This window comes from Crinia signifera, chromosome 7 (genome assembly GCF_055691185.1).
Source record: "Crinia signifera chromosome 7, ASM5569118v1, whole genome shotgun sequence".
Taxonomy (NCBI): Eukaryota; Metazoa; Chordata; class Amphibia; order Anura; family Myobatrachidae; genus Crinia; species Crinia signifera.
Window position 1 is genome coordinate 97,949,597 of NC_139223.1, and position 15,056 is coordinate 97,964,652.

The following is a 15,056-nucleotide window of genomic DNA, read 5'->3' on the forward strand; positions in this document are numbered from 1 at the left end:
GTAGCCATTCATCATTTTCTGCAGTCCATTCCTATAGGGAATCTGTGTTAGTATTTCTTTGGTTTCCAAATCTCCATTTTGGAAGCTGGCAATTCAGCAAATTGGGCAAAGTGTCCTATATGGCCACATCCCTATAAGAATGGACTGCAGAAAATGATGAATGGCTACCTTCATTAATGCAAACTCAAATCGCCAGAGTAAAATCCTGAAAATCTTAATGTATTGTATTATTTATTATTCTTTTCTTATTTTCATTCGAAATTACCCTACACCCACATTATATGTATATATTATGACTGTAATCTATTTCTGACCATGAACAGTGAATGTGAATTTATGATAACTAACATATGTGGCCCACTAATCCCCACCTATTTGTTGATAATACAAGCGATATCTACTTGTCACTATTAGATGGGGGATCACCGTGGAATTACCCTTAATGTCAAACAACTATATTTATCCAGCGTACTGACAGACGTTACGCTGGACAGATTACCATGACGACGTGACGCCATCAGCCATTGACGAGCTAGCCGGGAAGGGCACAGAGGGACGGACATGTCCACTACGCATCCCGAGTGATATCATTTTTCGTGGGAACGTAATGGCACATTCCACAAACGCTTGATCTATAACGACCCGCTCCGGATCTCTATAACTGACAGGAACGCTGACAAACAGCGATGCTTGAATTGTACACGCACTGATCCCGATCACCATAGCAACCACTATGCTTTCACCTGAACCAAGCCGGACACCATACAGAGGCTTGTCAGTCTCTGAGACATCCGATAGGATAATAGATCCCGGGACACGCTTCCGGGGGCATGTCCGCTCTGAGCTCTGTGATTGGAGCATTCTACTACCTCACTGGTACATAAACCCCAGCAGACACCTGGTCAGGTTGGCCCTGAGGAAGCTGTATCTGCGAAGCGCGTGCCGGCTAGCGGTGCGTGGGCAGATGTAGGCAGTCTTTATTATTTTTCATATTGATGTATTTTGATTCTGTACCTAGACAGTGATTTGACGCTAGAGCCTTTTTCAAGGCGCTCACGTTTGAGTCTAACAGTCTAATCGGAGGCGGCTCCATTGGACGTGCGGCACAGACCATTTCAGCAGTGCAGCCACGCTACTCCCCACCAGTGAGGAATACACACTATCACACCACGGAGCGTCCCCACGCTCGATAGTGTTCCACTGTATTTCGGACAAACCACTTCCAACAGCTGTGGCACGTCCGGGGGAGTCTCCACCGGTGGGGTTTGACACTATCTAATCTAAGAGCGTCTCCACGCCTGATAGTGCACCCCTATTTATTAGGCAATTGGCCCTATACTACTGTGGAGAAGCAGCTCCGGTCTAACACGCACACTCCTAGGGGGCTACGGCGTTTAGGGATCCTCCGTCATCGGAGTTATTAGTGCATAGACCTGGGGTAGCCAACCCTAGTCCTCGAGAGCTACTAACAGTGCATGTTTTGCAGATCTCCTCACAGAATCACAAGTGAGCTAATTAGCTCCATCTGTGTATCTTTTAAAATGTGTCAGTGATTAATGAGTGCAGCTGTGCAGCAACTAGGTTGTCTGGAAAATGTGCACTGTTGGTAGCTCTCGAGGGCTAGGGTTGGCTACCACTGGCATAGACACACACACACTGTTCAATTATTACAGTGTGTGCTGATCCTGTGATTACGCCCACACCCTACTCTATGAGCCGACCCGACCCTACTTACTCACTATATGAGCCAAGCGTCTTAGAAAGCATAATCATAAAAGAGGTTTTTTATTCTTGAACCCGCTTTCGTATAAGTTTCCTGAACTGACAGAAGAATTATTCCTATCTGTACAGACCAGGACCACAGACTGTCTAAAACACACTGATACTTGAATTAAATTTTCTGCCACATCTGCCCACCACCTAGTTCTTTTAAAATTGTGTGAACCCCACCTTTGTCTGTTGTTATATGTTTGTAATTTTTATCTCGCAGTTCTTAGAATAATCATTAATAAAGGTTAAGTTTTAATATCTTTTTGGTGCACCCATAAAGGACATTTCTTCTCTCTCCTTCTTGAATTCTTCATTACCTATATGTCCGTTGGTAGCACACCCCCAATTAAGTGATACACTATATTGTGACGTACGAATCACTCTAGGGGGTCCACCACATTTGTGTCTTGTGCGACCAGCAAAAACACCTCTCTTCTCTCCCATGTACTATAACGGTGAAGTAAACTCACCTTCTAGTTGGTGAGCACAGACTAATAATAACAGTGAGGACACCGTCCCACATATTATTTTGACCATTATTAACAGTATCACTATTTTTGATACTGTACAATCTGACCAGGTGTCAAAGGGGATCTATACCACCAATAATATTCTGTCATTATACCAACATGTCTAACTCTGATAATAGCAACCCTCATGTACCTATCTTCAGTCTGAGCCAAGAATTGAGCAATAGACAGCTCAACCTCCAGAAATGTATGGACTCCTTAATGGAGAAAGATATTTCCCACATTAATACATCGAGAGAGGATTGGCTCAATGATTTACACCAACTGAAATTTGTTCTTATCAAACAATCAAAAACATTTTGGAACAAAATGACGTTTGACAGTTACATGAAACAAAAAATCACACCACATGGACTTAGGCCAAAGATTTTTCCTTCATTTGAGCTAGCAGACGAATCCCTGAGAATAGAATGGGAGAGAACCCTAACCCAGTGCTCCTTCGAGCTCATTGGCATTCTCATAAAGCATGATGAGATCATGCTAGCAAAACACAATACAGAGATTGCTAGACTAAGTACCAAATTGAAAGAGTTCGAGGGATCGGAGAAATTCCAGAAAACGTATAATAAATTTAAACTGGAGATTGAAAGTATGGAGAAAGAGATAATTAGCAGAAAGAAGAGCAAATTGCAAAGGGATAGGGACGACTTTCTGTCTAACAAAGTGTATAGATGGAATACTCAGAATCCTAGGAGGAAACCATCACTGAACCCCCTGAGTATCAGTAGCACTGATCTCGATTCCTCAGATAATGAATCAGCTCCTAGTACCTCCCTCAGAAACACACAGAGGCCTTTTTTAGGGGTGAGCCCCAGAGATTCCAGGGATTACCTAGGATGGGACACCGTAGGACAAGGAGGGGGAAGAAGAAAGAAAAGATCAGTAAGGGAATGGAGAGAAGATCCGAGGGATTACCAACGATACCGGAAATGATAACATCCAACTCAGACTCCCTGAAAATTATTAACCTGTCAGACCACAATTTGAATGACCTACAAGTACAGGTGTTACAAAAAGGCTTATCTTTCTCCCCCACCTCCTCCCTCAATAGATTTGAAATAGAGAAAGACCTGAACTTATTCGCTCGAAAACTGCTCATCAAAAAATTCTTCCGTAACCATGATAACTCCAATGTAGAATCTCACTCGCCACTCCACACATCCTCCAACTCCGATGCCATCTGGAGTACGGAGGAAGAGGAGGCGATCAACAACCTTGAGACACTACAAGAAGAGTCTATCCCAGATACGGATGGTCCGGGTACCATACCCAAACAGACCATCACTCAAGAAAAAATCCAAATTCTATCCCCAGTTTCAAATTTGTCCAGTTGTTAAGACATATGTCGACCTTGTAAGCCAGGATTTAGATCATCTTGAATGTAACAAACATACCTTTCAATTTGAATATAACCTGAGCAGGAAGGAGAGAGAGGCCCTTAAGGAAATAAGAGATTGGGATGACACGATTGTCAAACCGTCGGATAAGGGCGGAAACGTGGTACTTTGGTCCAGAGCCCTATATGTGAAAGAATTGGAGCGACAACTCGGTGACTCCGCATGTTATAAAAAACTCATGTTTAATCCGACCCAGGATTACTTGAACAACTATACTAAAATGATTGAGGAAGCCACACATACAGGAACTATAACTAAATCTCAATCTGACTTCCTACGGGTCACCAGTGTACGAATACCCACCCTATACCTTTTGCCCAAGGTCCATAAAAATGAGAAGACACCACCTGGGAGGCCCATAGTGTCCGGCATAGGCGGCCTTACAGAGAAGGCTAGCCAGTTTGTTGACACATACTTGAGAGAACACGTTGTCACTTTACCATCATATGTCAGGGACACTATGGAGGTACTTACTAAACTCCAGGATGTCATTCTCAACAAAAATTCTTGGATCATAACCTGCGATGTAGAAAGTCTATATACTAGCATCCACCACCAGCATGGGGTGGATGCGGTTAAGTACTTTCTACAGATGGGCAAGGAAGACGACTTTAATGATTTTCTCATACAACTATTAAAATTTGTTCTAACAAGGAACTACTTCGTATGTAACGAAGGCTTCTACCTCCAGGTACGGGGGACTGCGATGGGGAGCACTTGTGCCCCCACGTATGCAAACCTGTACCTGGGATGGTGGGAGCGAGAAGTCGTTTTCAATGAGAGGAATGAGAAGTACACAGACCATATTTTATTATGGCTGAGATACATAGATGATCTCCTCATTCTATGGGAGGGTGACAAAAACCTTTTTATTGAGATGATAGACATGCTTAATAACAATCACCTCAATCTGCACCTCACATATGAGATCAGCCAGAAGGAAGTTAATTATCTAGACTTTCACATTTCAATCCAAGAGGATGGCTCTCTCCATACTGACTTGTACCGCAAACCAACTTCCACAAACTCTCTGCTACTAAAATCCAGTTCACATTTTCCTCCTGTGATTAGAGGCCTACCGAAAGGAGAATTCCTGCGAATGAAGCGCAATTGCTCAGATATTACCACGTTCAAAACCAGAGCAAGGGAATTAAGTACCAGACTGGCCGACAGGGGTTACAGTAAAAGGAGCATTAGGAAAGCCTATAATGAGGCCCAAGGCTATGAAAGGGAAAAGCTTCTGATTCCACACAAGAAGGACACTGACACCACGGGTGAACCGATAAGATTTATCGGCACCTATTGCAAGGAATGGCAACAAATTCAGGCCATTTCGAACAAACATCTCAATGTCCTAAAAACTGACCCTGATCTAGCCAAAGTTCTAGATGACCGGGTACAAATGAGTTGGCGCAGGAGCCGCAACTTCCGAGATACCCTGGGTCTTTTAAGTGCGGAACGTGCAAAGCATGCACTTATATGATCCAGAAGCAACAATTTGAAGATAAATTTGACCACATTTGGAAAATTAGAGATTACATCACCTGTGACACAGCAGGAGTGGTGTATAATCTGGAATGCCCCTGCAGTAAAGTGTACATAGGGAAAACCATCAGGCCCCTCAAGAGAAGAATACTAGAGCACATTGCCAGTATTAAAAATGCAGAGAAGGACAGGAAAGCCATGAAAGCTCTCACCCCTGTTGCTCGACACTTTTTTAAACATCATCAGAGTAAAACCACCGGGCTTAAAGCCTATGGCATGTTGAAAGTCAACATGATGATTAGGAGAGGAGATGTTGACGTGGAATTGCTCAGACAAGAAACCAGACTTATTTTTTTGATGGGCACCATGTCACCTGTAGGCCTCAATGAAGAAAATAGCTATTCTTCATTCTTATAAAAGTCGACATAGAATACATCTGACTAGGGCATCAACCCCATCCTTCTCCTCCCCCTCTAATACATATACCTTCTCCCCCGTCCCTCCCGCAGCGTCCACGGTGCATGATGCCTAAATATACAATGCGCAAGAATGGCCAATGGCATACACTGCCCAGACTATGGACCACATTCATAGCATAGGGAGGATATACCAATTTATACCTCCTTCCACCTGTCCCTCTTTTTTGATCTTTGTTATATAGGATACTGATGTACACGGGTCATTACTTATATGTACACACTATTCAACTACAGAGACTTATACTTACCAATGTTTATATCTATACTTACCCATGTTTGTACAGAAGGATGTAGATTACACCTCGCTCCCATGGAAGACATGTGGCTGGTCACCACTGACCTTTTCTAATTCTATATTTTACCAACCTCTATCCTTGGGTTCCTATAAATCCACTCGTTTACAGTATGGACATTTTCATACTCACTTGTCCGGGACACTGACCTTTTCTACTTTTACATCTTACCACCTTTTACTCTTTGGATCCTATAAATCCACTCGTTCACAATATGTATATTTCATACTCACCTGCAGGGGGTACTCACCCGGCTGACATCTATCTCTACCACCACATCTATATCTGAGCAATTTTCTTCTTGTTTTGTTCACTGCGTGACACTTGAGTGACATCATTGTGCTGTGATCCACTTGTTAATGCAGACAGATTTTTCTCCTGCATACACACTTATCAATCCCACGTCCACTACATGTGGGTCTTGTGCTAAATAGACCCGACGTTCACACAGTCCTTATATTTTATTATTTATTTTTTTCATCCCCCCCCCCTATCTCTATTTTCATTGCACATCATCATAATATATAGATAAGCTGATCGTATGATATCAGAATACCACAACCGAATCTAATTTATTTTCATGTAGTTCAGTTATACCCACAACTCTGAATGACCAATGCGCATCCATTATGTCAATATCCACACCGTATTGTATGAGGCTGGATGAATTTATTATTATTTATTATTCTTTTCTTATTTTCATTCGAAATGACCCTACACCCACATTATATGTATATATTATGACTGTAATCTATTTCTGACCATGAACAGTGAATGTGAATTTATGATAACTAACATATGTGGCCCACTAATCCCCACCTATTTGTTGATAATACAAGCGATATCTACTTGTCACTATTAGATGGGGGATCACCGTGGAATTACCCTTAATGTCAAACAACTATATTTATCCAGCGTACTGACAGACGTTACGCTGGACAGATTACCATGACGACGTGACGCCATCAGCCATTGACGAGCTAGCCGGGAAGGGCACAGAGGGACGGACATGTCCACTACGCATCCCGAGTGATATCATTCTTCGTGGGAACGTAATTGCACATTCATGTGTGTATTCCAATGAGCACACAAATCTGTGAATTAGCAGCTCCACCATTGTGTGAGTGACAGCAATCTCACTCTGTGAGAGTGCTGAATCTGCACTTACCCACAGGCTGTGATGGCGTACCATATCTGTATTGCGCAAGGAACACGTCCATTAAGGCGTCAGCCTTAATGATCGGAATTTCATTGCTTTTTGGAGTTTGAGTGGAACAGGTTTCTGAAATGCCAGATCATGTGCAAGAAGCCTTAATGGGACATGTGAAACCGTAAGGTTTTTTGTCTATGGAATATATATATATATATATATATATATATATATATATATATATATATATATATATATATATATATATATATATATATATATATATGGGATACGGTCGTTTTATCGAATGACATTAGGTCGAATGTCATTTGGTCGACCCCACTAGGTCGAATGTGTAAAAAGGTCGACATGGGTTTATGTCGAACTTCCGACTATGTCGACTGCCATTAGGTCGACTGGGGTTAGGTCGAATTGCTCTTTTTGGTGCCGACATGTGCCGACAGGCGGTGGTTCATGCCCTACCATCCACTAGGGCGTGGAGGAGGTTATTAAAGCTGTGGCGAGCGAAGCGAGCGATGCGAGGGTCCGATTCACTATGTCAACAGTGTCCATGTCGACACTGTTGACATTTCGGCCAAAAAAAGATAAGTGACTCACTTGCTTCACTTTGAAAACGGGGCCACGAGCTCCGAAACGTCAGTTTTGTTTATCTAAATATACCTTTGAAAAAGACCCGTCTGAGTGCGGATCTGTATAGCACTTTCAGTGATAGGTTTCTTCACCCTCGATGCTCAACGGAGAGGTACCGCAGGTCTTTCTACCTGCTGCAATCAGAATGTACAACTGTCATGGTCTGTAGAGACCTACATGTTCTTAAATTTTCAATACATGGTGTATTTTCCTTAGGCTCTGAGGAAAATACACCATGTATTGAAACGTTGCTGTTCGTTTGCTGTGACTAATTAAAGCACATTATTTTTCAAGGCTGAAGTGCTGCGTCTACACTAGAACTGTCTATTTAGCTGGGAGCAGGCACCCGCCGAGGTACCGTTTAAGAGGAGTTGCTGGACCCCTTCTCACTCTCTCTCTCATATATATATATATATATATATATATATATATATATATATATATATATATATATATATATATATATATATATATATACATATATATACATACATACATACATACACATACACACACACACATCAACACAAGCATTAAGTCAACAATGGGTAGGTGGACAGTCAAAAGGTCGACATGAGATTTTCACTTTTTTGCAGGGAGCAGACAGGCGGTATTAATAGAACAGTGTGCCAAGCATAGCAAGGCACTGTGCTCAAAGCATGGCAAGCACAACGAGCCATGCAAAGGGGACGCGGTACACTTTAACAGTGTCCATGTCAAAACTAATTTTAACCTTTTGATTGTCGACCCAATGCATGTTTTTTTTTTTCATATATTATATACACATATATACTGTATATCTAAGAGAGTATTTTACATAAGCAAAAATAAGTTGGCACTCCACAAATTTAGAATAGTAATTTGTATTCAAGTACACAGGGTATACATTACATGAGGCTCCATCAACAGCAACGTTTCATGGCCATTTTGTCAGGATGTGGGCTGCATGAAAGAAAGTGCAAGTGCAGGGGAAGTGACAAAGAGGTGCAATCTTAAATTGTTTAAATAGATGATTAAGTACCCAGGAGTGAGTGAGGGTGTGCTGCAGATTCTCGCACGCTGGTCCGGTCTGCACGTGTGTCGCTTCCGGGTTGCACTGCATCTATGTCACCCAGTCATGCCGCCTGTGGTGGATTCCGTGTTCTGTGACATGCACGCTGTCCCGTCATGTGGGTCACACGGCGACCCCTGGCGGTTGGGGTTTTTGCAGCACTGTGAACAAGAAGACAAAGAGAAATAGCACTGAACATTTAAGTTTTTGCAATGGTGAAAAATTGTGATACAAAAAATAAGTGATAAGCTATAAACTATAACTGGGTGCTATATGTAGTAGTGATATTATACATAAAATGGGAAAAGAACAAGGGTGGGGGGGGGTTATTATGCAATACTGCGGAAGTTCATTCCCAACTTTATTATTGCTTGGCATCAGGTTCTAGTGCATATTTACAGCCCAGCTTCATAACTAGACATATAGAATTCCTTTATGCAATATAAAGGTAGTCACCACCTTTTGTATATGAGCCTGTGGGCTTACAATATCTGCATAGACCATATAGCCAACACCGTTTTAGTACAGTAAAGGCTCAGCCCACAGTAATAGCTGCAAGTTTATAGTACGCACACACACACTTTTTTTTACAGATTGTGATACTTTTTTAATTGTTTAGAAATTACAGTCATGTCCCCCGCAGTATTGCATAATAATTTCATAATAAACCCCTCTGGTTCTTTGCCCCTTTTACGTATATAACATCCAGTTATAGTTTATAGCTTATAACTTTTTTTTTGTATCACAATTATTCACCATTGCAAAGACTTAAATGTTCAGTGCTATTTCTTTGCCTTCTTGTTCAGTGCTGCAAACCCCCCAGGGGTCGCCGCGTGACCCGCATGAAGGGATAGCGTGCGTGTCACAGAACCCGGATCCACCACAGGCGGCATGACGGGATGATGTAGACGCAGAGCAATTTGGAAGCAACACACGTGCCGACTGGACCAGCGTCTGGGAATCTGCATCGTCCCTCACTCACTCCTGGGTACTTTACCTTCTATTTAAACAAGGTAAGATTGCACCTCTTTGTCACTTTCCCTGCACTTGCACTTTCTTTCATGCAGCCCACCCTGACGAAATGGACAGTGTGCCATAAAACTTTGATGATGGAGCCTCATGTAATGTATACCCTGTGTACTTCAATACAAATTACTTTTCTAAATCTGTGTCGTTCCGACTTATTTTTGCTTATGTAAAATACTCTGTTGGATATCTACCATGCCAGTAGGGCACCCTGGAGCTGCCTTTTTATCCAGAGTGCCAAATAATTTGGATACAGATAGATATATATAGCATTACATAATAAAATGTTACCTTGTTGTTAAAATTAAACTGTCCCACTAAATATATATATATATATATATATATATATATATATATATATTGGGTAGTATTCAATGCTTTGCGCTCATCGTGATCCACTGTTCCCCACTATTCACTGAAAGCCGCCAGCCCGTCCTATTCAAAGTCCCTGATGGCAAAAATTATCCAATTAGTGCCCTGAGTCCCAGCTCTCTCCCTTCCTGCTCTCAATGCTGCTGGGGCTGCACTGCGAGGCTGGGCTGTGGATGGAGAGTTTGCATGAAGAATTAGAGTCCAATCCCCATTGAAATGCACCAGCGAATTCCAGCGGCTATCAAACAGCGAATTAGCCGGCATTCACTTTTCACTTTTGGCAAACAGTGATCATTGAATAAAGTGAATATTATTTTTGGTGAAAAAATTCACTGTTTCACCGAAAGACAGCCCTGTTCACCGAAAAAAGCGATGAATCAAAAGCATTGAATACTGCTCACTGTATTACATAATAAAATTTTACCTTGTTGTGAAAGTTACACTGTCCCACTAAATCAGGAGTTGGAGATCTAGCTCTCGGACTGGGCCATTCATCCCCAATTGTAGATGTACGTAGAGAAACTTTATTTATTTGTTGAATATAGAGAAAAAGGAGGAACTGGAGCGTGTCCACTGAAAGCTGGTGAAAAGAAGAGATGAACAATAAACCTATGATATTTCCATCTATTTTTTTTCTTTTTCCAATATATTTCATATTGCACTGCACCGCAACATCACATTACAAAATGACAGTATTGGTAAAGGAACTGAAAACAAGAATGGCCTTAGGACCAATGAGTACATACAGTATCATGGCTAGTCTCACACAAAGAAAATTTTTAAATTATATAAAGAAAGTATATACTATCAATCAAGAAGCAGCCATCGACTTAGAAACTGAATTTGATGGCAGATAAGATTTTTTTTTTGTTTAGGCATTTACATTACTACCACAAAAAAAAAAATACAGCATGGTACTCTGTTTTACAAAGGAGAAATAATAATCATTAAGTTGATACTTGATTACTGTTGTACCACAAGCATAATTAACACAAGAAATCATGAGATTTTAAAACTTTAACATTACTTGAGTCCATAACTGAAATTGAGTCAACAATGGTTTCATTTCCAAATAACAAGGATTTCCGTTCTTTAGTGGTAAAGCAGCAACCATTCATTTTAAGTTTGGGTGAGATTTGTAAACACACACAGAGAATGGATACCTCTTGCACCAACACTAATACAACACATAGGCCTGTATTCAATGATTATCGCCGCAGCTGGCAAGGGGGTTAAACAGCGAGGATCGCAGAGTACCAGCGATCCTCGCCGTTTAACCCCCTTGCCGGCCGCTCGCTCCATTCAATGTTCCGGGGGAATCCTCGCCGTCACAGGTTGGTGAGGATTCCCCCAAAAAGCAAAACCCGTGGCTAATGCAGCAAATCAGCTGCATTTCACCGCGGGTTTCGTTGCTTCTGCAGCAAAATACGCCAATTCCCCCTCGCTTCCAAAACGGGGGAAATTGGCGTATTGGGGGGTCAGTTGCCCAGCGAGTGGTGATAGCGAGCAGGCAGCCCTGCTTGCTGTCACCACTCGCCCCGATCATTGAATACTTGCCATACAATAGGTTGTGAGGAATAAAAATTAGACAATCGAACTTGAATGTCTGGAAAATGAAAAAAATAAATGTAGACAAAAGTGATCTACAACCTGAAACCTACATAGCACCAGGCAGCAGTGGTTGATAACATCTAGTACATTGCTTATAACATTCAATATAATGAGGATTAACAAGATGTGCTGGTACACATCATGAAACTAAAAGAAAAATGCATTGTTCTGGGCATCAAGAGAAGGGTTTTGTTCCTTTTATTCAAGTGCCCACTATCCAAGAACTACTGGAACGCAGTATACACTATTTGCTGACACTTTAATAGTGTTAAACAACTGGATAACCCCTGAGAAACAGAGGTAGATTGGGTGCTAATTGACCACACAGTAAAGGAGTATATGATATATGCAGTTCTCAACAATTGTACTAGTGTCAGTACAAAAAGAACTGTATATACACACAAGTCACATTACTAAGATTCTGACCGTGGGAGTACACAGAGAAAAATACTTAATTCCTAAAAGGAACAGGGGACTGCGCTATTTGTTAAAATAATTTCTCCTGTGCCATGGATGAGCTCATATGATCAGAAACAATGGAGACTGTTGCAATTAAAAGCAATAGTTTGCGATTTATTTTATAAACATTAAGTATGAATAGTATAAAAAGATACACATATAAATAGGCGGCCACCTATAGCAATCAATGTACTAGTACATTATATCAGTATGCATAAAAAAACATAGTATATAATAGAAAATCAAAAATATTAAATAAAAAAAATATTAAATAAAATACAATACAGTACTTTGAAGAATGGGGAGAGCCACGAGACTTCCAGCAGATATTTGTATGTATTCCACACTGGGTATTTATAATTAGAGGAGCCGGCTTTAGTCCGCTAATTTTGATAGAGTATCAGAAAGCCACAAACAATGGATTTTTTTAAAAGGAATTATTCCCTCACCAAAGGTTAGTCAATTCTTGGGTTTGTATATAATTGCGTGCATTTAGCACGTGAATCTCACCCGTATCGATCCGATGGTGGCAATACAATGGAGTGTCCTGCTGGGAGGGGATCAGTGTGTCGGTCCGTGCGATGGAAAAAGCTGATGGGTCTCTCACTCCCGCTGCTGCTGGCTGAGGACAGATGCTGACGGCAGTGTGCCTCTCACGCTTGCCGTATCTCCTTCTCCCGGCGTTCTCCCGGTCTGTGTGGCTTGAGCTGCGGCTGGGTCAGCACGATAAAATTGCAGTACCGTAGATGACACAAAGTGGGTACATTGTGTCCACGGGGATGTCTGTTGTCTCGGGCTGTGTCGGCACTTCAAACGGATGGGTGGGTCCAACTTTCTAAAGCCTTTCGCCCGACTGGGGGGCTTTCAAAGAACTTTAATAGTGTTCCTTTTAGGAACTGGCCAGGGCAGGGTGGTGCTGTATGGGGGCAGCAGGAAAGGGGCAGACTAGGCCCGCTAAAGTCACATCTGTGGGCGGGCCATGGCTGCCAACGTCACTATTGTGGGCAAGTTTAGACAACAGACTTCACCAAAAGGGGGCAGGCCTAAAAGTTACATTAGGTTCCTAACCAGGTAAAAATTTGATCGTTGACTTAATTTCAGTTATGGACTCAAGTTATGTTGGAAGTTTTTAAATTTCATGGGTTCTTGTGTTAATTATATATTCGGGACCACAGTTCACTGCAGTCAGGGATAAAATCTCGGAGTTTGAACATGCACATAAAGAGGTACAATTTGAAGCCAACGGGAAGACCAAATGGCTCGAGAAATTGGAGCTCCAAGTCACTAGTATATAAGCTTAACCTTATTGCTTTAAAAAAAAAAACTCTATAAAGTCAATATGGACTATGAACAAAATAAAGTTTATCTGTGGGTCTATGGTGGGCAGAATAACTTTCCTCCAAGGGAGCGCATTCGCGTTAAAAAAAGACGTGGCTGGAAGCAAAGAGGTGCATTATCTTATAAGGGTATTTCTACTAGTGACTCTGATCGGAGGGCGGGGCAGTCATAAAACTATCATGGCATGTCCTTACCGAGGCTGAGCATAGTTTGTAATGTGAAGGACTCACATTTGTTCCCTCCATGAACTTTGACTGTTCCAAAACGGTGGTAGAAAAATACAGCCTTAATCGCCAGCTTAAGCTACGTGAACATTGTTTTGATTCTGTAAATCACATGATATTCCTCCTCAATTACGGAAAATTAAATCAAATCAAAATTTGAACCATTCGCTAATTAATCATTTGGTTGGATGCTTGATCAGGATATTGTTGTTGTTGATAATAAGTTATGTGATATACAAAGGAGTATGAATTTTAATTTGTCCTGTGAGGATTTTAGGGCTTTATAGGATTTATCTCAGTATAACAATATCATTATTCACCCCGCCAATAAAGGCAAGTCAATAGAGACACACAGTTTTACCGTAAATTAACTAATTATTCAACTAGTATCTCTAAAAGCGAATTGAATTATGTGAGCTGCTACAGGGGGCAGTTGACGCACTGCTTTTTAGACAAGCTCTGAAAGATGCATTAATACCTGTGGAGCCCCAGGTAGCAATTCTTTATACACTTCCTAAGGTACATAAACAACTTACGGTACCAGCAGGCTGCCCAATTATTGCTGCAAGGAACACGCTGTTCTAGGATGTCTCTGTATACCTTCATGCAATGCTACAATCGTGCATCAGGGACAGCCGTAGTTCTATTGAGGACACCTCTACTTTCCTTTAATTATTTTCAGGCATTGGGAGGGTGACAGGCGAATGCTTGTTGGTAGGTTTGGATATAGCAAGCATATATACAATCATCCCCAACGCAGCTGGTTTAGGAGCAGTGAAGGGTTTGATCATGGACAATCCTCTTTACAAGGGCTTTTTTCTCGAGCTCAATATGATACTCACACAAATATTTTTGTATGAAGGTGGCTACTTCCTGCAGTTGTCCAGGTGTGCGATGGAGTCCAATGTGGCTTCATTGTATGCCAATGCGTACATGCTGCAAGAGGAGCAGACCATTTTTTTTTCAATAACTTGGACGTGTGCGACAACATTTTTGCATACGCCAGGTACATTGATGACCTATATGTTATATTGAGGGGTACTTCACAACAGCTTGTTGAGTTTGTGGAAGGACATAGTCCAAATAAATTCACCTACAGCATGGATGCCCATTGCGTGAATTTCTTGATATTGCAGTTATGTTACAGGATGGCATCATTTCTACACTCAAGTTTTCACCTTAAACAAATAAAATTGAAAAAGACCTCAGTGGAGGTGGAA

At 41.5% G+C, this 15,056-nt stretch overlaps 1 protein-coding gene across 2 annotated transcripts in view; it reads right to left on the bottom strand.

Annotated features, from left to right (window-relative positions):
- TBCCD1 (TBCC domain containing 1) overlaps nucleotides 1–15,056 on the bottom strand; it is a 275,986-nt gene that overhangs the window by 182,253 nt on the left and 78,677 nt on the right. Inside the window, exon 2 of one of the 2 annotated variants that reach the window (XM_083153515.1) lies at nucleotides 10,629–10,784. The exons of the other annotated variant lie outside the window; for it this stretch is intronic. Coding sequence (XP_083009641.1) covers nucleotides 10,629–10,784 — 156 coding nt within the window. The remainder of the gene's footprint in view (nucleotides 1–10,628; nucleotides 10,785–15,056) is intronic. 2 annotated transcript variants of the gene reach the window in all.